General features: G+C 40.7%; 1 protein-coding gene across 1 annotated transcript in view; it reads right to left on the bottom strand.

Annotated features, from left to right (window-relative positions):
• AMBRA1 (autophagy and beclin 1 regulator 1) overlaps positions 1 to 27,353 on the bottom strand; it is a 127,274-nt gene that overhangs the window by 22,461 nt on the left and 77,460 nt on the right. Inside the window, exons 13-15 of the mRNA XM_084207267.1 lie at positions 19,619 to 19,807; positions 19,047 to 19,201; positions 5,628 to 5,767 (exon numbers count right to left, since the gene is read on the bottom strand). Of these exons, the coding sequence (XP_084063393.1) occupies positions 5,628 to 5,767; positions 19,047 to 19,201; positions 19,619 to 19,807 (484 nt within the window). The remainder of the gene's footprint in view (positions 1 to 5,627; positions 5,768 to 19,046; positions 19,202 to 19,618; positions 19,808 to 27,353) is intronic.

Consider the following 27,353-nt stretch of genomic DNA (forward strand, 5'->3'; position numbering starts at 1 on the left):
CTTAGGGCCTTTCAATACCACACTTCTGGACTGAACACAAGTTCATCTTAAATCCAAAAAGCACAAATTAGCACGTGGTAATGTGAAGTTGTGTAGAAGCAGACAGCAGACTCATGATCTAATGGGTATGCAAGTCTACCAGTTTGCAACCTTGACAAGAGTGAACTACAAGACCCTTGGAACAAAGGCTGTCACAGCCTCAGAAAGACTGCAACCTGTTTCCAAGCCACATCTGAGCCAACACTCTTTTATCAGTAGGATTTGCCTGTGCACCACAGACCTGAGTCCTCTTGCTCCAGCTCCAAGATCAGACTTGTGAACAGTAAATAGTTTCTCCGGTCGATCACTTGCAGAGGAAGTTATTTCTAAAAGCTGGGTTCCTGTTGAAAAGGAATCCAAGTCCACTGGGCTCTTTCACACAGACCATTCCTCAAAGACTTTGATTCAGAGGGTAAAGTACACGAAGTTTTTAACAGGTCACAGAGACCGCTCTCACCTTCTTAGAGCACAACAGCTCTGAGAGTCAACTTGTCAACACCTATTAAACCTTGGGTTTAAAATACCAAAACCTGCCTCATGGCTCAGCGGCTCAGTCTCACCCTCAGTCACAAGTATTCAAGTCGTACACTTCTCTCTGCAATCTGAGCTGCATTTCAAAACAGCTGAATCTTTTGCATCCACCCAACAAACATACAGGCCATTGCAGAAATCATCTGGTTGCCACCTCCCTCTAATTTGCAGTCACAACCCCGTCATAGTCAATTTGTGCCTCTTTGCTTGCTAATAAAAACCACGCATATATATTTATGTATCTAGATCCAAACTGCTAGCCCCATTATCCCAGTGGGGTATGTAGCTAGGTGACAATACACTCACCTGGATGACAGCTGAAATATTTTCATTTATACAGGTGTTGGAATAGTCAAGCATGGATTCACCAAAGGGAAACAAACCACGCTTAGCCAACCTGATTGCCTTCTACAATGGGAATACTGGTTAGACAGGTGAGGGAAGAGAAGTGCATGTTGTCTACCTTGACTTCAGCAAGCCTTGTAACACTGCCTCCCATGTTATCCTCATAGGCAAATGGGACCTGCAGGATGGACGCGAGGATGAAATCACGGATTGAGGTGGCTGAATGACAGGTCTCAGAGGGTCATGATCAGCAGTGCAGAATCCTGCTGGAAGCCTGTAACTAACGGTGTCCCCTAAGAGTTAATACTGGGCCCAGTACTGGTTTGTTTATCCATGAATGACTTAGATGAAGGGACAGATGCGTCCTCAGCGAGTTCAAGGATGACACAAAGCTGGAATGGCCGATATCCCTGAGTGCTGGGCTGCCATTCAGGACCTTGACAGGAACAAGAGATGTGCAAAGAACTGACTGAAATTCAAAAAAGGCATGTGCAGGTCCTCAACCTGGGAACCTGCACCAGCACAGGTGAGGGCTGATCTGCTGGAATGCAGCTCTGAGGAGAAGCACATGGGGGTCCTGGTGGACAAACTGTCCATGAGCCAGCAGTGCCCTTGTGGCCAAGAAGGTCAAGAACCCCCCACAATCCTGGGGTGTACTAGAAAGAGCTTTAACAGGTCAAGGGAGGTGAGCCTGCCCCTTTACCCAGCCCTGGTGAGGCCAAATCAGGAGCATTGTGTCCAGTTCTGGACTTATCAGGACAAGAGAGACATGGAGCTCCTGGAGCAGGTCCAGTGGAGGGCTACACTGATGACTAGGAGACTGAAGCAAGGGTGTCAAGAGGATGGAGCCAGGCTCTTCTTGACAGTGCTAACCAACAAGCAATGGGCAGAAACTGGAATACAAAGTTCCACCAAAACAAGAAGGACTTCTTTAGTGTCCAGGTGACTGAGCACTGGAAGAAGTTGCTCAGTGAGATTTCACTGTCTTCTTCCCTGGAAATATTAAAAAGCCATCTGGTCACTATCCTGAGTTATGTGCTCTAAGGGATGCTGCTTGACCAGAGGCTGGACTAGATGACTTCCAATGGTCCCTTTCAACCTTGACCATTCTGTGATATACATTTTCATAGTTCTTGCTTCTTGGATATTTATGGAAGGCTATTTAACCTCTTTCTTATCTTTCCTTTCAGCCCTTAAAGACTCCACACTGCAGATTTTCTTAGATAAAATGTTCTCCTGATCCCACTATCAAGTGCTCTATGCTACTGTGCAAGTTAAAAGGCAAATTTTAAACTATTCCAGCTTATATATCAAGCTTCCTCTACACCCATATTAATATTTTGCCACCTCTGCTGTTAAGCATCTTGTATCTCATCCTAGAACAAATTTTTTTCTTACAGCCTCGTGTCTTGATGGCTTAATCACCTACAATCAACCAAAACCTCAGGTCTTTCTCCTCCTCCGTCATTTTATCTACTGAACTCAGTGTAATTAGTCACTAAGTGCACTTTGTACTGTTAAGTTCTCATTTCTATAGCTCCAGTCACTTTAACAGCAATCCAATTCCTTTGCAATACTTTGATTTTTCTCTGCAGTGACAAAGCTAATGTCACATCCTCAGCAAATTTATTCAGTGCACCCTTACCAGCCATTAGTGTAAACAGTATTAATCAACCAGTTCCAGAACTGTTTTTCTAAAGAAGCCAAATGACCTTTTTTTTGACAGAGTCCAGCTGTCAATAATGTTGTATTCTTTCCTTTAGCCATGACTTTACCCATTCTTTACCTGATCTTGTTCTAAGTATTTAGAAATTAATCAGATTTATTGTAGTTCCAATATAGGAACTGCCTTACTAAACCACAGATATGTTAGACTTAGAGCACATCCCTGGCTGACCCTTTAATTACAAATAAAACCATAAAATTCTCAATGACAGGTACACAACCTACTGTACTCCACTTTAGGCAAATCACAATGCATTTGACCCCACTTTCCATGGTTTTTATTTTACTTACCTTCAAAATGTACCCTATAAATTTGTGTACTGAGATTAGAATAATGGATTGACAACATAAAATGACCTTGCCATTTCAATTTCTAACCAGTGTTACTTTTGAACACTGGGAGGGCTACTTGCATAGCATCCCATTATGAGTCCATGGAGCTTCAAGTTAGGCCTATTTTTTCCTTTTTTTTGGTCAGCTTGTACTTCCAGTCTACTCATTTAAATCCTCTACTTGAGGAACAGCTGCTATTTCAATCCGTTTATATGATTCCTGTAGTACTTGGTTTCAAATGCCCCCATTGCATATGGGAATTAAAACCCAGGGAATTATAATAATCTCTGTTGTTTGCTATGACCACAGTTTTCTTTGCCAAATTAGAACAATGGGGGGGTTTCAGTAGTACAGTGTTTTCCTGCTGTTTGCTAGACTATCCTCCATATAGTAGTACTCTATCGATTGCTGAATCCTGCATTTGTCTTCCACTGTATTACTGTGTATGGAAACCATAGAAATATTTTTCATTTTCTCCCTCACTTCTCAAGTTAAAGCCAATACACATACCAATCTCAAAAGTTTATTAAGCCAGGAACTACTGAGACAGCTTGTCAGGATTTTTCCTTTCACTAAGGATCTGTCAAGTAGATCTGGAACAGACACCACAGCTGCAAGCCACTTCTACTCTGATAGAGCGAGCCTCATTCACCTTTATGTTCTTATGTTAGTGCCTCAAAGCAAATTATACAGCTCAGTGAGTATCTACACCTCCATGCTGAGGTGTACAAGTCACTCTTGACTCTTTTTGGTCTATAAAATGGTGCAGTTGAGAAGAGAACACATCAGGTGTCCTGCTACAGAAAGAACCCACCAGTCCACGTGATGTTTACAATTATCACCAGAAGCATCCAATCCACCAGCAGGAAACCTGCTGAAGCAGGTCAACACCCCCCCTCCCCCCCCAATAAATCTCCCACCTAATATGGCCACCCTGTTTCATGTTCACATACAAAACACCTATTTTTGTTGGAATAGTGCAAAATTAACATGATAAGCTAAGAAGGTTGTACACGGATGTTGCAGAAGGGCTGATTGTGCTTCCATAAGATACCATAAAAGTGTTCATATTGACTCTTTAATTAGTAAGGTGCCAAGAAGAGCATGCCACTCAGCTTTGGGGTACACTGCAAGAACTGGAGTGGAAATGTAATGTGGGGTGTGTGAAGCCAGGACAGCCAGATCAAGCTTGACTCTGCAGCATTCAATCAAAGAATCCACCCTCAGGGAGACTTCATTTGCCTGGGTTCTCATCCAAGTTCATCTCATGAACCATAGACAGCAAACTAAATCTTAACCATTTTTCTATATCGCAAATAACTTAGAATATTCTAAAGTTCAAGAAAAGAGCCACTATTCTTGAATAGTTTTGCTCAGAAAATACGACAACTGTTCTTAAAGAAAGCCACTTATCCTGAAAGAGAGTGATTAGAGCTTATTCCGTAACAGTATCTTATAGAACTTCATGTATAAATAAGGTCTTGATGAAAGATTTTGTTAAAGAGAACCAGAGGGCTGTTAGAAAAGCACTGCTATTCTGTAGTACCAAAACTGGTCCAATCTGAATTCCAACCAGACTTCACAGAAGGCTGTGCTGAATTAGTCACTGTTACAATTGTATATATTTATTCTGATATCAGCTAGTGATTCTAAACTGACAATATGACTCTCCTCAAGCACCACATGCCTGATGTCATGGCACAACAGATGGAGTCCACATGCATGTGGTACGATCACCAGCAGTGCTGCAAGTTTCTAGCTGCCAGCTTTTAAGTTCCAAGGAACTTCAACATGTGAAGCACAACCCAAAAGAATACTAAGGTAGTTTACTACCAGGAAATAACTGAAGCAGAGAAACTCCTGAATTGTCCCTGCAGCATAAAAGAAATGTAGTTCCAAAAGAACACTTGGACAACAAAATGGAAAGAAAGATTTCAAGGAAGTAGGATGCGGACACTCCCCAGGAACACCAAAAGCAGTATGTGTCACTGTCATCATCAGTGTCAGACCACAACTAAACTAGCTTGTGTTGAATTGTAAGCTTACAACAGGGTAGTTACACCTTTCACAGCTCTACACAAATTAAAGAGAACTGAAATGTACATGTCACACCACTAGACTTTAAGTGAGGAAACCAAAATAATTCACTGGCTTGCTCATAATCATGACAAAAATCTTTGCAGTTCATAGAATCTCTTGCTTGAATACTGAAAAAAGTACTTGATAATTCTGGGTCAGCAACTTTCAACTGGTTCGTGGTCTTCAAGAAGTCCTTGAAATCTGAGGAAAACAAGCATATTACTAACTCAAATTTCCTGTCACTGTAAACCTTCAGAAATCTATAAATCCACAGAGGCTGAAAGACACTGAACTAGTCATATAAGAAATAAAGGATCCAGAAATCCTAGTAGGACATGGGAAATAACATGAGCTAGTAAGATGCCCTTCAAACACTCTCCGAAGTTTACCATCAGCAAAACAAATACTGATTTTAAGAGACTCAGGTAAACACTGTGGCAATCCAAAAGAAGTATTAGGTATTGGAGTTTTTGGAAGCCTCAAGCACAAGAAAAGCCATGTTATCCCCACTACCTGAGAACAGAATAGCTAAAGCACTTACAGCTCTATGTAGTGTCTCCATGTAAAGCACTTACTCTGGTCGGCAAATCACCAGGTCCCCTTTGTTGGTGCCATACGCCAATCCCAGGCCGGGCTCAGGCAGCCAGCGAGCAGAGTTTATGCTGACGTGTCTCCTCTGGTCGGCAGGCATTGGGTACAGAACGTTGAAAACTCTCTGGAACAACAACAGGAGATTACTTGACAGGACAACACAAGGCAGGAGAGCCAAGGAGGCTCAAATAAATTTCCCCGGGTGGCCAGAGAGATATGTCACTTTACAAGTTTGCAGGCAATCACTTAACCAGCAGTGAGAGGAAGCAGCCGCTAGAAATGCACATATATGTACCCTTAAATCTTTAATAAGCTGAATAGCACACAGCTGTGAAGCATCCAGCAACCTGAACTCAGTATACTGACAACAATCCATTTAGCCCAAAAATATGACACATGGAAATCATAAAAACAAAGGCATGGGAAATAGAAAAAGCAGTAATGAATCAGTTTGGCTACTTAGAATAGAGAGGGACAAAATGCTTCAGTGTACTGGGCCATTAAAGCATCAGGACTTTGGAAGGGTAGGACTGAAGACTACATTTACAGGATCAAATCATTAAGAGAATTTCTTCAAAAATTTAGCTAGTATACTGTCATCACTGCAACTAACAGACTTTGAATCTGGATTTTCAATGGGATAAATCCAAGTGAAAGACAGGTTTTCACTAGATTTTCTAGTGGGCAAGCATCCAACCTTCACAAAACCTTTCCTCCAGACTCCACCGAAAAGGGGATGGTGGCGAACCAGTGAGCAGGGAAAGGAATGATGTTGTGCTGGAACAACAGGATGAATGTTGATCACATCAACCACTATTGCATTGCTGAGGTGACTTGAAGTAAATAATTAGAAGCCACCTGGATGGTACTTATCAGCTATTATAACAAACTAGGGCTTTTTACTCCATAGCTCTGTTGCCCACCGCTTATCTTGTCTCTGACAATTTGAGAAGCATGAGTAAGGGATTACTTATCTATGTGCCCTCCAATAGCTAGTACCCAGAACCTTCATCCTGAGCATCCTCTACGCACACAAAGCAAGTCAGAGCAAAACAATATAGCTACGTTATTTCCCATCACCAGTAACACATTGAACTGCTCCTCTGAGGAGGTCACCTTAGACAGAAAAAAGGATTTCTCTGTATGGCAGAAGCTGGCCACTCTTTGCCTTGGCTATAACTCAGCAGTTAGTGTATTCAGAGAAGCTCAGCATTTGGGCAGAAGGAGCAGGTCTTTAGGGGTTTAGCTGTGTCTTACCCATCTCTGTCATGCCAGTCCCATTCCCCTGCCCTGACTTGCTTGCTGGGGCAGCAGGGAGGGAAGGGCAAGGGGAGAAACAGAAGGGGGGGAATCAGCTGTACAATGGTAACCACCTGTTACCATGGAGATTAGGGTGCACTCTCAGATTAAAAGACTGGATTTGGAGGAGGAAGGAGGGGAAAGGGAGGGGTCTGCCAGAACCAGGAGCCTAAATTCATAAAATAAGCATTCTGAATCTCTCAAGACAGCAAGGGCTCATCATATCACTTTGGCAAGTCAGAAGCAGTCAGTTTCTCTTCTACTGAGCATGGCTTTGTCACATCTCAGGAAGCCACCACTTTCCTGGGCTAGGAACAAGCTCTCCCAACTGGCAGGTCAGCTTGCACAGCTGTTCTCCCTCAAGCTCCATAACCAGGCACACCAAGGTGGGAGACTTGCTGGCTACAGCTGAGCTTTACTGCTTTTATTGCTTGGCAGTAAACAGCATCCCATGGAAAATGCTCCTCCAAGGACATGAGTCTGGTTTTGACAACCTGCAAGTGCTGGCTGAGGGCTGAATCTCAAAGACAAGATAGCTTTAAAATTCTGCATCAGAATAGTTGCTTCATCATTCCACTCCATCCAATTCTTAACAGCTTGTCACGCTGAAGAGCTCCCCTCCCCTGCTGCTTCCCACTCCCACACTAATGGGACAACTCCATGCAGTGTTAAGGGTGATGACATCCGTGCGTGTGGTAATTAGTACATAAAAAGAGAAAGCAGCTGTACTGGCATAATCACCACTCACAGCAGTAACCAGGACCCAGCTAATCAATCTGATGCAGTCATACAGACTGTCTGTTGCAATTGCATCCATTAACAAGACCCCCTACTCTATACACAGGGTGGGGAAAAAAATTTAAGTTCTTTCAACATCAGCAGGTCCTTCTCTTCAAAGAACTCTGCCAGGAAGCATTATTTGCCATAGATCACAGCTAATTCCTTTTGGATTTTTTTGTCTTCTTGTTTTGATTGTTAGATCTTATAAAAAGTAACTGAGATATTTCAACCAAAGTAGCCAGCCTGAAAACATACCACAGACTGACCACACCTCTTTACTGTGGATTGTTTGGGCTTTGTAATTCTGAACTTCTAGGAAAAATGCCCAGGTTACTACAGGAACCCTGCATAAACACAACTCTCCAGCTTCTAGGTCAAGTAAATGCTGGCAACCCTCAAACTCTTAAAATTAACAATGCAAATGCATAAAGCTGATAATTCAAGAGTTAATTTTCATTAGGGCTGGTCCACAGATTAATTGCAGGCCATGTGTAACAGCCATGTTGACGGCCAAGGGTTCAGAAATCAGTTTAGAAACACTGTTGTAAAAGTGCAGTGTTTGATCTTTAAAGGTGCCCACCATACTCTCAAGAGTTTCCAGAGAGCTTATTTTTAATAGTGTGGCACTTTCAGTTACAAGATATCATATTGCACCACACGCTATCAGGCCATAATCACCATCAGCAGTCCAAAAAGCTTCCATGCTTTTCACCACAACCAATGTCAAACTTGCTCTTAGCATCACCATACTACCAATTCAATAATACATGGCCACACCTTTAGACATGGCAATTCAGCATTTTACAAAGTTGGCAGCTGCTGCTCTTCTGAAATAGTTTTGAATGGTTATGTTTCTCTAACAACAAACACTGTGAAGTCTGAGGAGTGTGAGCTTCGGAACACACCTATGAAAGCTTTAGCCCTAGCAGGTAACACGTATAGCAAGCTGTTCTCTTCTTGCAACAACAATGATGTATAAATATCATTTCAGTACACATGGCAGGTCTTACTCCTTCCCCTTAGGGCCCCATGATCCAGCCTGAATTATGCAGAGTAGTTGCTTGACCTGTAGTTATGTTTGTAGAAAACTCTGTCTCTGGGGATCTCTCCAGACTCCGCAGGGGATTCTAGCAGTCTTCTGTCATTTCAAGGAATCCATCTCTCCTTGAGTTCAGGGGATGTCAGAAAGGTCAAAAGCCTTTGTCTAGAAAAACCAAAACTGTCTAGGTAGCTAAACTTCCACACAAAAGGCAATTTGTACCAAGGGAAAGCAATACTCACTAAAGAAACAAGTTGGTTGCTTCCATTTTACATCCCTGTAATCATGAAGTGCGGGGAAAGATTTGCTGGATTTTTGTCTGCACTTTTCTATTTCCAAAACCTGTATTAGAAGCAACAGCTTATCTCTTTGGTGCGCCCCTTCCATCCTCCCTCAACAGGAGTGGGCATGTACATCATGCACTGAACTCTCTAAAGCTGCTTTCATTGCTTCATAGCCACAGGAAAAAACGGCTCAAAAGAAGCAGAGCTATAAGGCATGAAGATAAGGAAAAAATAGGCCCTCAAATTATTCAAAGAACAAGCTGCATTTGGAGTGCAAAGGCCACCTCAAGCCCACTGTTGCTGCTTCCCCTCCAACTTGGCACTGCTATCACATCAGTACTGTCACAGCCACTAACTTAGGTATTTACTTATGGCAGAGTGCCAGGAGAGGCTGCATGACAATCAACAGCCTCGAGGAATCTTTCTCAATGATTGCATCCTCAATGTCAAGCTGACAGGCCCAGGGCACAATACATAAGCAAAGAGCTAGACAGTTAATTTATACCTGCCCTGGAGAGGTAAGAAAACTTTTTACTAGAAATCTCTGCTACATCCTTATTATTGAGCTTAGTCCTTCTGTCTTCCCCTCCCATTCTGTACGAGGGAAGCTGCTGCTTTTTAATAACAAATTAAATTCCATCTTTCCCCCCATTTCTGGAATGTGCCAACACTAAAAAGCTGGACAGAGCAATCGCCAGGATGCTGTCAGTCATCAAAGCAGCAGCAGGCTGCCCCAAGTCTGTGCTCCTGTTGCCAACTGGCCACAGCGCTGCACTCGCCTGATCCAAGCGGCGCCGTGCCTGGGCAAAGCAGAGGCATGGCATCATCTGCACAGCCACCTCTTTGCTCAAGGCCTTCCCACCTCTAAGGAGAGCAATGAAAAGCAGGGGAGTGCTGAACACTACTTGTTTGGCAGAGTGAGACCTTTCTTCTCTCTGGCACTTAAGAAAGAACAAACATGTTTTGAAGCTGGAGAAGAGAAAGTTTTGGCACAAGCAGTAGGAAAACTCAGCAGGAACTCTTGCTTTTTATCTTTTTTTAATTCAATAGAGACACTTCGCTCTCAACTACATGCATCTGCCTTCAAGATGCCAATAAATCTCAAGCCATTACCTTTGCTTAGGCTAAGCAGTAAGCTGGCTATTAGATCAGCCTTGATAAGGACTGCTGGGGGGATGGGGGTGCAGCTGTTGTCTCCTTCACATGGGGAGATCCTGCTATCCCTGAAGCAGATAAAGTGGGTTTTTAAATCACAAAAAAAGCCTGAAACATAATTATGAATTTTCAACTGAATTACACTGTCACCAGAGGCTGAGAGACAATGAAAACACACAGGGAAAGAAATATCTGATGTGGTAAATGCTAAAGAAACGTCTTGGAGGGCTGGTAAAATACACAGTTTTGCAGCTACTCTGACCTGGGTTGCCAAGGAAGAGCTTCAGAAAGGACCATTTATCTCTGCTGGATGAGTATAACTGTAATGGAAGCCAATAAATGTACTTCTCAACTCCACAGACGCAAAGTTTGTACTGGTAAACAAAGTGCTTTTCATATGAGTACAGGTTATACTACCAAAGCAGCCCTAAAATCACAGCTAATACACAACACTGTATTAAGTTCACTGAAAGTACATCTCCAAGCAAGGCCTACATACTGAAACTACTCAAAGAGCATTAAAACAAATGCAGAAAATTATGAACTCCAATTGTATTTGCCAGAGAAGCAGGTAAGATGCAGTGACAGCATGAAGGCATAAGCAGAGCAAGTTTGACTTCATTTTTTTTTGATTGCAAGAACCTTGTGAAGAGAGCATTTAAATCAATTAATTATCTTTTTTTGCCTCCTCCTAATACTATGTTACCACTGACACCAAGGTAAGTTTCTATAAAGCATCTACCACTCCACTGAATACACCACATGTCCTTGGCCAGTGAGCCTGCATCACTGACTTGTATTATGCATTCAATTAGTTTGTGTTTTTTGAAGGCCCAGAAGTATAATAAGAAAAAGACATTCTAACCTGATCTCCTTAAAAAATAGCAGGATATTTTGGCTTAGATTACATTTTCTACTTTGTTGCCTATTAATGAATTTCACAAAATATAATGAAATTCAGGTTTACGACTTGCACTGTCACAAACTCCAGAACCCTCTACAGCAAAATTCAAGCCTAGCTTGTCTAAAGCAGAGCAAAGCAAAGCAAAGCAAAACAAACATTCCTTGGGATAACTGACTGATTGCTCAATACATTTATTCATAACACAACGTATACCAGCATTTTGAAACATAGCAAGTCTCCCCTTTGTTTGGAAGGAGTCTCTGTGCCTATATGCAGATGCAAAAAAAATGGCTCCTATTTTCCATGATGAGATAGGGGAAAAGATTTGTTTTCTTGCTTCCAGTCACTCCCTATTAGGCAGGTTGGTCTATGCCGCTCAACCCCTCCCCCACAGCTGATTCCTGCTAACAACATACACATCTTTCCAATAGACCTTCTCTGTTAAAATGGAAGAAGTGAAAAATAATGCACTTATCTTTTCAGATTTGTCAGTCCTATCCTCAAATGGATTTTATCGTCCAGTGCTCAGCGCAAATAAAATTTCTTTCAACTCCATTTATCTTCCTCAGATGCAATAGGATTATTTATAAAATTTTTCTTCAGTCTTTACCAATATAACAAACATCTTTCTGCCTTTTTCTGCACCTGTTGTCCATGCAGAAAATCCTAACTTTGCTTTCTGAGCCACAGCAAATTAAATGAGAACTCTCAATTTCCAACAACTCAAATCTTAACTGTGGATAGTTGATCCAATTCTTAAAACAGGCCAGTATCAGAAAATCCTGTTGGGTGGATTGCGAAAACTTCCGCAAACATAAAAGATTGTTGGTTCTTCCTGATCCTGGTTGATTACATAATTTATTGCAGATATTTCAAATTCAGAGAAGTCTCATTAAAGCACACCTAATCCTTTCATTCTTTAGGTGAGTTCTTTGCATAGTCCGCTGGTACTTAATTTCACAAGCCTGCCATGCAACTACTACATTTAAAATTAACTAATGGGAACAAGGTCTTACAAAGAAATGGATCATCTTAGGTAACAAAGCTCTCACTCAGGAAAATAACACACTTGCAGTGAAGTGGCTCGTTATTTTACTACCTGTCTTTCAAAGGCTGTAAAACCAGGGTAATAGCTCCAAAAACCCCCTTAGGGGACTGTCCAAACTGGGATCTGAAACGTAGAGTTGAGTAAACAAGAAATTGTTGAACAAAACAATTATCTTTTCATTTGTACATGCAGATGGTTGGAAAAGATGAAAGGAGAGAAACAGGAATGCCAAAGGGATTGGAGTGACAGAAGACAGATACACGTGTATGTATATTCAGCACAGATGCACAAACAAACTGAACTGTGTGAGCAGGACTGTATCCCACTGCTACTCTCTCTTCCAAAAATCACCAACAGCTCCCAATGCTGCATCAATCTAATAGACATACGGTCATTTCTCTGGCAAAAGGAATGGCAACCTTTTTTTATTTTTGCCTTTAACTCAGACTGCAAACCAAAACCAGTATCTGTGAATTCCTCATTAAATGTCATGCTGAGACTGTAACAGCAACATCTACAATATGCTAAAAATCCAATGACAAGAGCAAAGGATTTGTGCACAGCTGCCATTCCACCCCGTTCTCCGTCTGCTGAGCCTCAGTGGAATGGCATACAAGATCAAATGTCAACAATATGTTGACGACAGAGCTACATGCATCCTCATCTAGGTGAAAAGAGGCTGACATCCAGCTGCCTACATGTCTGGAAGGAATAAATACAAGAGGGAAGAGTTGGTTCAAATTTAATTCAATGAAGATGGTAGGAAGAAGTACTGGAAAAAGTTTCTGTGAAATAGCAAACAGCAATTTCTTCTCAGCCCATGCACAGTTCAATGCAAATTGGTAGGAATTCACTTTGGCTCCCTTCCAACTAAATGACTTGGGCAAGATGACTGCACATAAATAATCTCAGATGTAGAACCATGTTTGCTGTAATTTCTTAAATGTAGTTAAAACTACGTACCAAACTGCACCAAAGCTAATGGTAGCTACTGTGGGGCAAACAGGCTCAAGGCTTTATCTGAACTGCAAGAGCTTTGCTCTCCAAATACTGGGCCTCATATTAAACAAAATGTCTTGGCTCTCATTAAGTAAAAACATCCTGAAGAGATGTCATTTGCTTTTTCTTCACACCAGTTTGCTAAAAGGGACATTGCTCCCATGTTTAAGCATCACATGAAATATTAACACAGTATCTTATGAAGGATTCTAATGAGTCTTTAGTTTCCTCTAAGCTCCGTCTTAGTGGACTTCAAGTAGACACAGCTGAATTGGTCAAGAAGCAATATAACTAACTTTTACTACATACTATTCCAGCATATTTCTGCATCCATACTCAAATGTGCACATCTGTGCAAGTCTTCATGCCATCTGCACCCCCAAGGTTGTGCTGCATTTTCCAGTGATGTTGAATATAGCTCTATTTACAGTACCCTACATAAGGGGTGTTTACCAACATGGGTTTTGGATACGATCTGTTTTCCTAAAGATATCTGACAGAATCTGCCAATACACAGAATATATAAACTACTAGGTCTCAACCAGACAATTATGCTCCACTCTATTAAATGGAGGGATTTCCTGTTTCAGTCAAACAAGGGTTCTGTTTCCATGTCCTCTTCCTAGTATCAACAAGTGCCTGCAGTCTGTGACTTTGCATGGTCTTTTGAAAGGCTAAAAAACATCTATGTGGTTTGACTTCTGCCAAGAATGAAAAATTTCTTTGGACAGTAATTGGACATATTATTTGCAGTTCTACTTGGAGTCATCAGAAGATCACCCTGTTGACCCGAAGATGTCAAATCTTCCTTAAAAGAAGAGCCAAGGGACCATACCAACAAATTCTTCAACAACACAGCAAGAGGCTGGTACTTTCCTGTACACTATTCTTGTTCTCAGAAATATGTTAGTTCACATGAACTCTTTCACTGGAGGCAATGTGCTACAGTAAGCCATCTCCTCATATTCTCCTAACCAATTTTATTTTCACATTACCAAAGTTTCTGTTAAAACTAACTTGTGCCCCAGTGAAACAGATGTGCAGGGTATTTGCTTTCAGCATTAAAGCTTGGTTGCTTATGGCTGCAGGAGCTTGCACAGATCACCCAGAGTCAGAGTGACATTTGCAGACCATACTGGATACATTTTACTGACACTTGCATGAAGCTCAGAATGCAACAGCACTCAGGAAAATTGTTCATCTTTTCACTGTGCATTGTACTCATTAAGGGTTAATATGCTAGAACAAAAAAAGCTTGGCTTTGTGCTAAAACTCTCCAAGCCTTTCTGTTTCAGGCCCTTCTTCCTGTGGTATTTGGAATTCTCCATCTGTTTACAATGGAAATATACAAATACTCTGTTCCATCCAGGCTATTGACCGACCACTTAATCAGAATGTTTCCCAAATAGCTGCAGTCTTGTCAAGAACTAATTCTGGATCTCCACAGCCTGAATTTTTCCACATTCAAAGCAAGTGCAGCATTTGAGATGGGGATTGGTTAAGTCACTTTATCCCCACAAATTGTATGATTGGCTCTTCAGTTTCATGTCAATTAGATTTTTCTATCACCTACCCTACTTTTTGTATCCTCAGCTTAAAAGCTACTTTCAAGGTTTCATTTTGATTTGGATTCCAGTAATCATGTTTTGCTGATATTTCCAAGTTATCTTCCTCTGGATAGAATGACAAACACTAAACAATGCAAGAGCATCAGCATTTGTGAATGCTAGAAATAAACTACCTTCTGGCTGCCTTTCTCACTAGTACCCACTGCTATCAGATCCAGGGCAATATGATCCTTACTCTTCCCATGTTTCTAAGGGCCTTCAGCTCCATACAAGATTCTAATTTCATGTTCTTTTAAGTCCTTTAACATCCATATATGCTTGGAAACACATGGAATTCAAAAATCACCTTAAACCAAATAGCTTGAAAATAGACATGCTTTATTTAGAAACAAATTCCACCTATGTTTTCAAAACAGGCTACAAAACCTATCCTTATTCCACATTTGGAGTCCTGTCTCCAAGCTTTCTAGCTCTGAAACTCAAATTGCAGACAATTCCCAGCATCACTGCTATCTGTACCACCCCCAAGCTAGATGTTTGCTAAAAGCAATTCTTACCTTGTTCTCTTCAGCTGCAGATACATTTCAGAGATTTGCAAAAAATTCCCCAAGAATACAAGCAACAAACACTTGATGCTCATGCATACCCCTCCTGTTAAAAGTCAACGCTACTAGAAAGCTTTCATTTTTCAGACTGAAGTTTAAAAATCGCTCTTTAGCAAAAGCTAGGTTTCCATGTGAAATGCTAATCAGCCTAATCTGAAGAGTGAGCAGAAAAAGCAAAAACCTCTACCTCACAACTACCACATTTGATAATAATTCATTACTTTATTTCTGAACAAAATTTGTAACTGTCAAATCACGACAGCCCTGACCTGTTGTGAACTTGAACCAACCTCTCTGAAATACTGGCAGCAAGATGCATGCAGACAATGTAAACTTGTACAACCAAGGTGCTGCTTAGTACAATCCAAAATTGCTGTAGTTCTCAGAAAACTGCATCAACAGCCAGTGGATTTCTAGTTCAATTAAATGTATTAAAGTTTCATGTAATAAAATGAATCAATTGCATCTTCAAATCTCTATTTTAACATCAAGATGGAAGAAACTCTCCAAGCAATAGAAATCTGCATTCCATTGACTGCTAGTTAAGGATGTGGAAGAAGGGTTAATCTGAATCAGAAATAATCATTGCACTGGTCAGCAGTGGCTTGGAGGCCATGTTGCCAAGCCCTACTCTTACAGTTCATTGACTGCAAATCCAAAGCCAAGAGGGAGGCAGGGAGGAAGGCAGAAGAACTGTCAAACAACTTATGGGAATTCTCAAAGAATGTAATGTAGCATTTCTTTTGGGAGTTTTGGAGTAGGGTATAATTAAAATACCCACAAAATATTGCTTCAAACATGGCTCTGACTCATTTTTAATTAAGAGTTTGAGTAACAAGTGCTTTGTATTACAAGCCGTTGGCAGAGAGGCAACAAAAATGCTTTCTGATTCTCTCTAAGGTGCATATGAAATTAGATATAAAAGAACACAGTTTCACCAGGTTTCCTAAACCTTTCTGTACTGCATGCTGGCCAAGCTACAAACAGATTTTTACTCAACTGAATATGAATATATCAGCCATGGTAAGGACAGTGTGTTAGAATAGGATGAAATTTCCTACTTTAAACTCTATTTTCATTTTGCATGTCTTGAAAAGTATTACAAACTTATGAAGGAGTCTTACTGCAAAATTCAAGGCAGAAGAAATATCTGTGGTGCATGCACTAATATTTACATCTAGACAGAGGAGCAGTATTAATGAAATTGACAGCTGTATGCTTTCTAAGTGTGGTCCTATGGACTGCACAGAGACAACCAGCAGCACACCAAAATGTTGAAACAGTATTCAACATCACTCAAGAGGAAGGCTCTTTAACTAAATTAATTCAAACTGATCTAGCTGTGACCCTGTCACACATGCATAAAGCTCCAAGTCCAAAGCTGTCAGAAATAAGATATTTTTAACATCTTTAAACACTATTTGGAATAGGGGAAAACAGCAAAAGAGTTAGCAAATCCTGCTAGACTGGATGTATTTCAAAACGTGGGGGAAAGGTTTTGGAAGCTATAAATATATGTGCAAGAAAGAGGAAAAAAGCAACCTTTAGAATACATGCAATCCATCTGGAGAAAAAAAAAATCCAGAACTACAACAGATGAGAAAGACAGAAGTGCAGTGATGTGGAGCAAGTCTGAGAAACAAGAGTGGGGAAAAATGGTATAAAATTTTCAGTGCACCAAAACAGCAACCCCCCCCTGAAACCTAACCCACCCCTCAATGATTTCTGACTGCATAAATAAAGGCTGCTATCCAAAAGGAAAATAACTACCCTCTGTGGGCTTCTGGTAAAACTGGGCTTATCACATTATGTACATTTAAACACATCCTAGAACGAGAGGAAAGAAAAAAAAAAGAAAATACAGTTTTGTTGGAGACAGTTCAAAAGAAAAAAAAAAGTTGGAAGATTGGAAGATTAAATTACAAGAGAAAATTAAAGAATACAAAGCATTACTTCACTAAATGGTGACTAAGAGCAGGGGTACAAGCATTTGAAGACATGGAGACAAAGAAATATAAATGAAACATTCAGACAGTGAGCTTGCTGATTTAGCTGGCTACAGAAAAATGTCTCTAAAAAACAAGGGCTAGAAGCCATAGCAACTGGAGTTTAGAGCAAATGTAAAGGAGAGATGAGAGGAAGACATGTGATTTTTCGCTAATAGGACTTCTCTTAACTTATGATATGGTAAAAAGACTGTGGGAAGGGCTACTCCAGCTTCTGGCAGAAAAAAATATGTATTTCACTAGGATCTTAAAATAGATGAAAAAGAAACAGCACTAGGGCAAACTAGAATTTTAAAATGATCTTACAGGATGGTGATTACATATACTTTGTGATCTTATATCCACGCAGCTTTTACCAACTGTACCTGTAAACCAAATTGTACTTTTTTACTTAAATACATTTTAATTTCTGTGTCTTACTTTGAGAGGCTTGTACCAGAATGGCAACTCAGAACCACGTCAGAAAAAGTGCTGACTGGTGCACCAAAGAATACCTCCATCGTTTATCTTCCCTTGCCTTATAATATGGAGCAGATGATGACAATAAACAAGAGTTTCAGATCAGCTGATAAAGTGATTCTCTCTGAATCATTAACTGTCTGAAAATCAACTACAGAATCCAAAGGCGAGTCAAGGAATTTTGCCCAGTGACAGATCTGTCCCCAGTGTCAGGTCACTAGACAAATGCCTCACTGCAACCCTTGTACACTGGGAAAACTGCATGGCCAAAAGTAATAATAATTAGAGAGGCCTTTAAGAAAAAAAGAAAAATATTTCAGAAAAGAAAACAACAGGAAAAAAAGATTTCTCATGGAATGGGTTCCACTACGGTAAAGTTATGCATCAAAGTGAAAATTTTGAAGACTTATTTTTCATCTCCTGAAACAAGTCACCTGAATACATGGTCTAGAACTTGAATCGAACCCAAATTTTAGCTTTAGAAATTACTTAGTTGTGACTCCTTAACTCTCTTTGTGCATTATGAACTGGACATGGCTTTTGTTACCTAGAATTATCTGAACAGCTGTTGTGCTTCACTCATTAATAAAGCAAGACACACATGTTCTTAACTCTGCCAGTCAGTGAAAAGATGAAGGTTTTCCCTCAGGTACTAAATGAGTCAGAGTGGATCACAGTTCAGCTGCCACACAAAGCAGAACATAAAGATAATTCCATTGCCAAATATCCTTACATATGCATTAAGAACTAACTTATATATAGCCAGCAAAGCCTATTTGGGAAAAGCATGGTCAACTTCAGTTTGCAGGTAGGATATGAAGCTTGGCCCCTACCCTTCCTGAAACTGTTGGTGGCTGCTGTGCTAGAGGTTAGTTGTTTTTAGGAATGATAGAAAATGATCCTGAAGCCTCAGCTGATATGCTGCCTCAGCAAAGTCAACTGTAGTACCACAAGCAAGATGCACATCATCTGAAAAGGTACAAAATACCTACTAGATACTCTGAATGATGTCAAGCCCTAGGAAAGTATTACACAACATGGAATGTTTTTATTTGTCATCATATTTGAAACAGGAGAAAAGTTTCACAGTTCTGGTGTATTTACATTCTCCTGCCAGATTTGCATACCTATGCAATAAATTCCTTCATGTGTTTATTATTTAGTGGGTCTGGAGCATGCTATCTCTGCTGTCAGAACCCAGCAACTAACAACTAGGTTGGAGCCAAATGCACACAAACAGAATACACATATACTCACCCTCATAGAGGTTTCTCCACCATGGGGCTGTTGCAGCCTGAAAACTTGAGCAACCATGTGTTCTGTAGTGGGGTGCAAGAGGATACGTCGGGAAGCCAGTCCCACCATAACATACCTGCCCATTGGAGACAGGCTCACAGAAATGGCATTAGGTCCTATGAAGAGAAGAGGGGTTATTTCTCTCATGGGTTGACATCCTGCCCCATGTTTCATCCTCACAGCTTTTTCAGTCGCATAATGTATGCCATATTAATCTCATTCTTATAGGGGTAGAGAATAAGGAGACCTGCATTTTTATAAGACATTTACTTGTTGCAGGTGTTCTGTCACTAAGACAATGAAGTCCTTTAAGGAATTAAAAACTCTTCTTTAGCAGCTCCCCTATACCAGCACTGTACTTGTCCAGACTATATGATAAGCCTCTCCCCAGCAGTACTGTGTCTGTGGCTGGCTAGATGGTCAATCAAATGTTTCCTGTTGCTACAATTACTGATGCTCAAGCTATTGCATTTCTTACTGATGGCTGAGGTTGTCACACCCCCACCCACCCTGACTTCTTGATGTATGCTTACCAAATCGCTTTGTGTAAAGCATCTCGCCCAAGTTGTGGGGTGCCAGAGAATATACAGCCAGTATTCCTTCATCAGGGAAGCCTCTCTGACTGCTGGGAATGAAGGCTGCCAGCAGCTGCCCATCAGCAGAGATATCACAGCTAGCATCATTGTAAATCTTGCAGTTTTGGACAAGCACATTCACAGAGGCTGCAAAGAAAGAAATGAATAGTGATTATAGTACTAAAGTTGAACAGAATACAGTAAGATGTAAACTTAATGTTGGACAATGGACAGTACAGCAAAAGGCACTCAAGACATTTAGCTTCCTCCAAAAGTTTATGAAATGTTAATACCCTGATTAATGTATAACTTGCTCCAAAACGGAGATAAGACACCGCAACGAGCCCAGGAAATTAAATTTACTCACCTCCTGAAACCTTCAGCCAAGAAATAATAGCAATTGCACTTTATCAAACACTGCCCTTTGTTAAGCATAACAGCATCCTTTGCAAAGGACAGCACAGTTTAAACAGGTCTCAAATCATGACACTGACAAACTCCAGCAGCATTCTCATTAGAAACAGCACACCTTAATTCATTTCCCCTTCTCTCGCGGAGCGCCTAGTTCCCGCTCTTCTCATCTCCAGTAAACAGGAGATGAGTGAAAAACTCCTCCCTGCAGATACAGACATTCATTTCTGACAGCTGATTTCCACACTCATCTTGGATAAAGTCAGTGAGAAAGGGCAGAGACTTCTTCAGCCAGTCCTCCATTTAATTATTCCAGTATTTGAGACACTCATGCATATCAGTGAAGTAACTGTACAGCAGACTAGTGAGCAGCAATCCACAAAACAATAATTTTATTTTAATCCCTGCTGGTAAGTGTCTGGGTGACTTCATCCAAGTGTTTTTCCCTTCATAGGTTGCATATGAAGACTACAAGCTCTAGTACAATGAGGTTTCAAGGCCTCTAAGCATCATCTACACCAACAGTTCAGTGGTACCTTGTTAAGACATGGCTGGAGTGATGTCCACTCTACCAGCCTAACCTAAATGTGCTTCAGTTTTTCAGGAGGTTTGAAGTTGAACCTGCATACACTATTTTTGGGATAGGGAAATTTAAGGTTCTAGTATTTTCAAACTCAGGAGTATAGAGATATTAAAAAATAATAGAAATAAACTCCACATTTGCAATATAGAAAGTTTGTATGCTAGAAGATGGAACATTCCATCTCACATGTTTGAAGTTACAGAACCATGTAGAACACTGTTGATTTCTACAGTCCAGAAATGATCTTCAGATCATTTCTGAAAAAATCATCAAGACTATGCCTAGCCCAGAAGAGGCCTTACTATGTTCAGCTACAATTGCAAACAAGTTTATGAAGGCACTTCTTAGTCTAGATTCCTTACCAGTTTAAGAAGTATCAGTACCAATGGTACCAACAGTACCATTCTTGTACCGACAGTACAAGAATGCTTTGTGCATATTTCTGAAAGTCCAAACTAGTAAATAAAATTAAGACTGTAACTCAATACTTCGACAAATCCTACCCTTTGTTTCCAGCACCTGTGTAGAAGAAAGCTGCATCAGGGAACTGCTATGAGGAATTACTGACAGTTGTCTAGGTGATTTTTTAACCAGAACAGTTTCCCAACCCAGTACACCCCATGGCTCCATAGATGCTTGCAGCACCACAAAAATTACTCATGAGAGGGAAGCGGACAGGACTGCCCTTCATACTGCATTGCTGATTTAAAGCATTCACTGAACCTCATCTTTAATTCTTCTGGTCTCAAAGACCTTTCTCCTGGGAACTGCTTTCCTCTGTGCCTGAGTATCAACTTCTATCTACAGTTCCATTTAGGAAACTCTGACAAAAAAGACGATGAGGATTAAAAGTGGACTATGTAATCACATTCTGTACCAAGCCACCTACATCTGTACCCTAAATTTATTCCACCAATTTTTCAGTCTTGAAGCTGCTACAAACAGTAATTTTCAGCCTAGTATAAACAGAAAGGTGCTGAACAGAAAAAAGGTAAATAATTGTAGTCACTATCAAGGCTGCAATAGCAGTACATGAAATATACATGGCCCTTAAAGAACAGGTGGTTCAAAAGATGACAAAATTCCTTAATGCTTAAGTCTGAAGCTAGTTGAACAGAAAGACAAGAGAATTGAGATTAAAGACTATACTGCTTAATTTTTTTAAAAAAGGATAGAATTAAAATGTGACCTTTTTAAAAAAAATCTAGGCTTCATTTAAATACTCATCATGTCACCACAAGAGAAGATCAATACAAGAACTGCAATATGTGCTGTGAACCAGCTAAAGGATATATGACAACAGCTTGTACCATTGTAATCCCAGTCAAACTGGGAGGATTCCTGCTGAGTGACTCATTCCAAAACCAGTCCTATTTATACTCTAGGAGTTCTAGGTTGTGTTGACAGTGGAACTCTTAAGTTATGTTGACATTTTGTACTTCTGCTTCACCCAGGAACTTGAAAACATGAGAGAATCAACTTTGGTTATTGTAGCAAAAACTGAACCATTTTCCAGTGTTAACAGTGAAAATGACAGCAATCCTAAACTGCACTAGGGAGCACAATTCCAGAAGAAATATCAGTGCTAATACACAGCCTTGTGCTGAGACCACATGAAGGACCCCTGGGCACAGTTTGGGTCAGCCATGTTCAAGAGCGATTAAACCCTAAATGATAACATGTCCAGCAAAGAAGATGACTGGAGAAAATGAAACATGAATTTAATGTTCAAACAAACACAAAACACCAACACCAACCCTCCCAAATAAAGGGAGGGGAGGAAATAGAATTGTATACTGTATTTTCAAAAACTACAGAAAGTAAGTGCCAGAAAAACATCAGTTTTCTAAAAATGATGTTGAAAACTGACCACTACCAGGTAAGTGGGTAAAAGAAGCACTGAGTTTGGGGATTAAAAGGTTTCAACAAAAACAGTAAGATTCTAGAACAGTCTTTTCAATAGACATGAAAGGAGCAAAGAATTTAACCAATTAGAAGACAGAATTTTAGGAACTACAGTATGTGCTTCCTTAAGGCAGCAGGGAGCTAGTCTGCTTGGATAAGGGGTCCTTTGTCATCAATTCCTTTGTAGTGGTACTCTAATCAGCAGTGATCTAAAAAACGGGGAGGAAAAAATGGGGGAATGGGAACATACTTAAAAGGTAAGTATTGGGACTCTCACAGCCACAAGACTTTACTTAAAAGAGAGCAAAGCAAAAAGACAACAGAGAGAAAAACCATAGCACACATGCAGAGCATTTGCTAAAGATACATCTATGAAACATCCCCACCACCAACGCTGCAAAAAAGCCTTGATTACTGGGGAAAAAAAACCCAAACCATAGTCTAGTCCATTTTGGGGGGGGTCTAAGAATTGTTCTTATTCCTATTCTGCAAAATACAAAAGTTTGTCCTGCACCTCTGGGGTCTGGTTGCATTTTCCATGAGATAGCAAAGGCTTCTCAATATTCTTAATTACTGTCATTCGATGCTCAATATTAGAAGTCACAAGATCATAGACTTGCTTCCTCAGAGCACAGGTATGCGTGTCATTTAATCATAGGATAGTTTGAGTTGGAAGGGATCTTTAAAATCATTTAGTTTCAACCCTCCTGCTGTGGGCAGGGACACCTTTAATGACATCAAGCTGCTCAGGGTCCCATCACACAGTGCCGTTACCATCTCCAGGGATGGGGCATCCACCACTTCCCTGGGCAACTTCTTTCAGTGTCTCACCACCCTCCAAGCAAAGAATTTTCTCCTAATATCCAACCTAAACCTTCTCTCTTTCAGTTAAAATCATTCTCCCTTGTCCTATCATTATCTGCTCAAACAAAAAGTTTCTCTCCACTTTTTATTCCTAAGATCCATTTAAGTACCAAAAGGCTGCCTGGAGTCTTCTCTTCTCCAGGTTAAACAAAACCAGCCCTCTCAGCCTATCTTTATGGTACAGGTTCTGCAGCCCTCTGATCATCTTCGTGGCCCTCCTGTGGATTTGCTCCAGCATGTCCATAGACAGATCCTAAACAGGACCTATTTAGCTCAGGGACCATTCTGTACTAATGAACTCCTGCTTTTCAAAGAGGTACAAGAAGTTTTAGAGAGTAAAGATACTGATTTTTCTGTAACTACTGAAAAATCACAGTCTATAGAATCCATGCACTTCTCAGCTTTTGAAGTTTGTTTTTGTTTTGTAATCCAATGCAAACTGACATTCCTAAGATAAAATTCCATATTTTTATTTTTGCAAGGTAAGAAATGCTTAAATTCTGTACCATTTACAGATTTGGGGATATTGCCATGTTTTGTACATATCCTCACAGTTCCATGGCTATTCTTTATATTTCCAGGTCTCTAATTCTCTTCCTGATCTAGGATTTACTGTATGTCTTTTTAAACAATGTTGGGTTTGGAACACCAGACACCCAGAGTAGGTCACATAGCACATGTTCACTCATTTTCTCTCTACAGGATTCCACACCCCATCCCCCCCAACCTGCTCCTTTTCCAGCACAGCAAAGAGGTCTTTGGTGCGCAGTCCACAATGAAGACCAATATGAATGGATATCATCCTGTTTTTAAAGTTTGTTGCATATGTTCAATGTCTCTTAGCAAAACCTAGTGAGCCCTCCTGTCAAAAGAGAACTATCTTTCCACCTTGATGCATGCTGGGAACATAAAACATTACAGATGCAAGTTGTGCTTAACAGGAAAGAGTGCTATTTATTTCAGTCTTTCATTACCAGATTCACACTGGCATTATTGTTCTCTGCTTTGCCCTCATTTACGAAGGATGAGGACTCAGGCAGCACCTACATCTGGAACCAAGAGAGCCAACTGTGCAAGCAGAAAAAGTCTAAATGTGACAGGTGGAAATCTCAGCAAGGTTTCATTTTACGGACAGCATTTACAAGATTCTCAAGAGATGAGAAAGATAAACATACCCATGCATTCGACAAATCCAGAGGCTATTTGATTTCTTTGAGCCTGCAGCCTGATCTATAAAGATGAAGCCAATAAGGAAGATTTTAGGGGGAAAATTACTGCTATTTTTGGAAAACTACTGCAAGAAGACTGCCCTTTCATCTCCTGTTTTCTTTTGTTGTTAATGCAACCACAGAACTGACAAAACAGATCAAAAGAAACATCAGAGAACAAATTAATCAAGCTCTTGTGCCAACTTGGACATTAATTATGCTTGAAGCTGGGGAAGGCCTGGAATGCCAGCAGCAGTAGCACTGTTTGCCAAAGGAAAACTGTGCTGGACACACCATCCACTCCTAGCCACCCTTAGAGATGGAGCTCTCTTAACAGCTGCTGCAATTTAAAAATTTAATATTTCTTTTTTCTTCTACTAAGTTACCATGCATTTCACTGTGGATCAGTAACTATTGATCAAATCACCTTCCTCAAGACCCAAGCAGGGTTAGAACAGGACGAACTCCAGATTACTAAACAAGACCAGTTTCCTAAATGAGACACTAGAGGTTGGCAAGAAACTGAAATTATGAGCAGTGAGTAGCATGAGAGAAACTACATTAAAAAAATATAAACAAAAGAGAAAGCCTTCAAATATTTTATTATGAAAAGCCTATATTCTATACTGTTTTCAATACTTAGTTGCAGGAATTTTAAGGATATGCAACACTCAGTAGAAGAATATTAAATAATTGCAGAAATAGCAATGTCTCTGCTGTCAAATAAATTCTCCACCCCAATGCTGATATGACTGACAATTTCAATATAAGACCGGGTCATGTTTATTTCAGAGCTATTAAAAGCAAAACTGGCAAAAGGAGAGAAGAAATTTGAAGCTATCTTTTTACATTTTGCAATTAACAGAGAAAGACAGGGCTGAGACTAAAATTCCACAGGTCCCTGCACAGCCATTTTGTGTGCTCTTGCTGGACTGAGCCTCAGGGAGGTTGCTGCCGCAGAGCCACATCCTGAGCCCAAGGCTTCCAAGGGTGCTGGGGCCCAGACACTGAGATCACAGGACTGCACTAATCACGCTGCTGTCACTTACTCAGATGCATCCGCTTCAGTGGAAAACATCCTACTTCCAAGCTATCTTTTCTTTGTTTAATTGTTACAGGAAGAAGAGCTGCTCAGAGATGGAGGTTGGCCACAGAGTCATTGCTTGGATGGAAAGAGGAGCTGGCAGGCAGCCCCAGACTTCAGCTGCATCATTTCATCTGCCTGAACTCCAAACCAATTGTGGCTTAAGCCAGTCCCAGGAGGTACAATAGACCCCTCTGTGTAAGCAGATTATCTCACAGGACCACCTCTGATTTACAGGAAACAATGGGAGGAAAAAGAGGAGCTACTGAAAACTACTGAAAAAAGGTCACAAACCTTACCTGAGAAAATAGTTTATTTCCAATATCATGAAGAATCACAAAAAACTCATCCAATCCACTGCTCCTCATTTGAGAATATAAGAATCATGAACATCCTGAGTTGGAAGGGACCCACAAGGATCATCAAGCCCACCTCTGAAGTGAATGGCCCACATGGGGCTTGAACCCAGAACACTGATGTTCTTAGCACCATACTCTCCTACCTCTAAGTCGTGCACCTTGTCAAACTTGCAGCTTGCCTTTGTTCTGTGCCTAGGCAAGCTTGGCAAATACCTGGCTTAGTATAAACACAGCTGCTACATCTTCATACATCCCTACTACACCCTGACAGAAGGAGATAAGGTTAACAGACTAGAAATGCCAGGACTGCGCTCGGCATATAAAATAAGAGTAAAAATGAACATTTCCAAATGGTCATAAGACAAAACGGACAAGCCAAAAACAATGAAGCACAGCATGGGGAGTTGGAGGGGGTGGGGATGGACTTGTTGCTGGAATGTGGCCCGCAAGAAGGACACAATGACAACAGAAACCATACCCAATTTCCAGCTAATTGGAAGCTTTTTCAGAATAAAAGCATCCTGGTAGGTGAAAGGGAGAAGATTGAAACACTGATGTATTGAACAGCAGATGGTTCCTAATTTCTATGGAATGTTATAAATTATAAACAAACATCTTATGTTGGTTTTTTTTTTGCTGTTTCTTTTTAATTAACAGCCTTCTCCTCAGCAGCCAGATGAGGCAAAAAAATAAGCTATAAGCAGCTGAAGCACTCTTCAATCACTCTACACCTCGCAGAGAAGTCCTAAAAAATTTAAGTTGCTTCCCCCTCTGACTTCCTCTATGTTCTCTTCCTGAGTCTGGCAGGACCTCCAAAAATATTGCCACCGTGTGGCAAAACTTTGCCTTGAGCACCAACCCTTACAAGAAAACAGGAGGGAATATGGTTCAGATGGGTGATCCACACTGTTTAAAGGGATCTTCCACACCACAGAACATCACACCCAGCATATCAACTGGGGGTGTCTGCCAGAAGGGGCCAATTGCTGTTTGGGAATGGGATGGGCACTGGTCAGTGGGTGGTGAGTTGTGCACCACTTGTGTTTCTTGGGTTTTATCCCCTGCCCCACTTCCCCTCTGTCTCCTCTCACCCCTCCTCATCCCCTCTTTTCATTACTGCTATTGTTATTATTAAATTAATTTCAATTATTAAATTGGTCTTATTTCAACCCTTGAGTTTCATCTTTTTCTGCTTGCCCTCCCTATCCCTGAGGGGCTGGGAAGGAAGTTAGGAAGTTGCTGCATGGGGCTAAACCATGACAGCCAGACTGGATGAAGC

The sequence above is a fragment of the Fringilla coelebs genome (genome assembly GCF_963513975.1).
Source record: "Fringilla coelebs genome assembly, chromosome: 6".
NCBI lineage: Eukaryota > Metazoa > Chordata > Aves > Passeriformes > Fringillidae > Fringilla > Fringilla coelebs.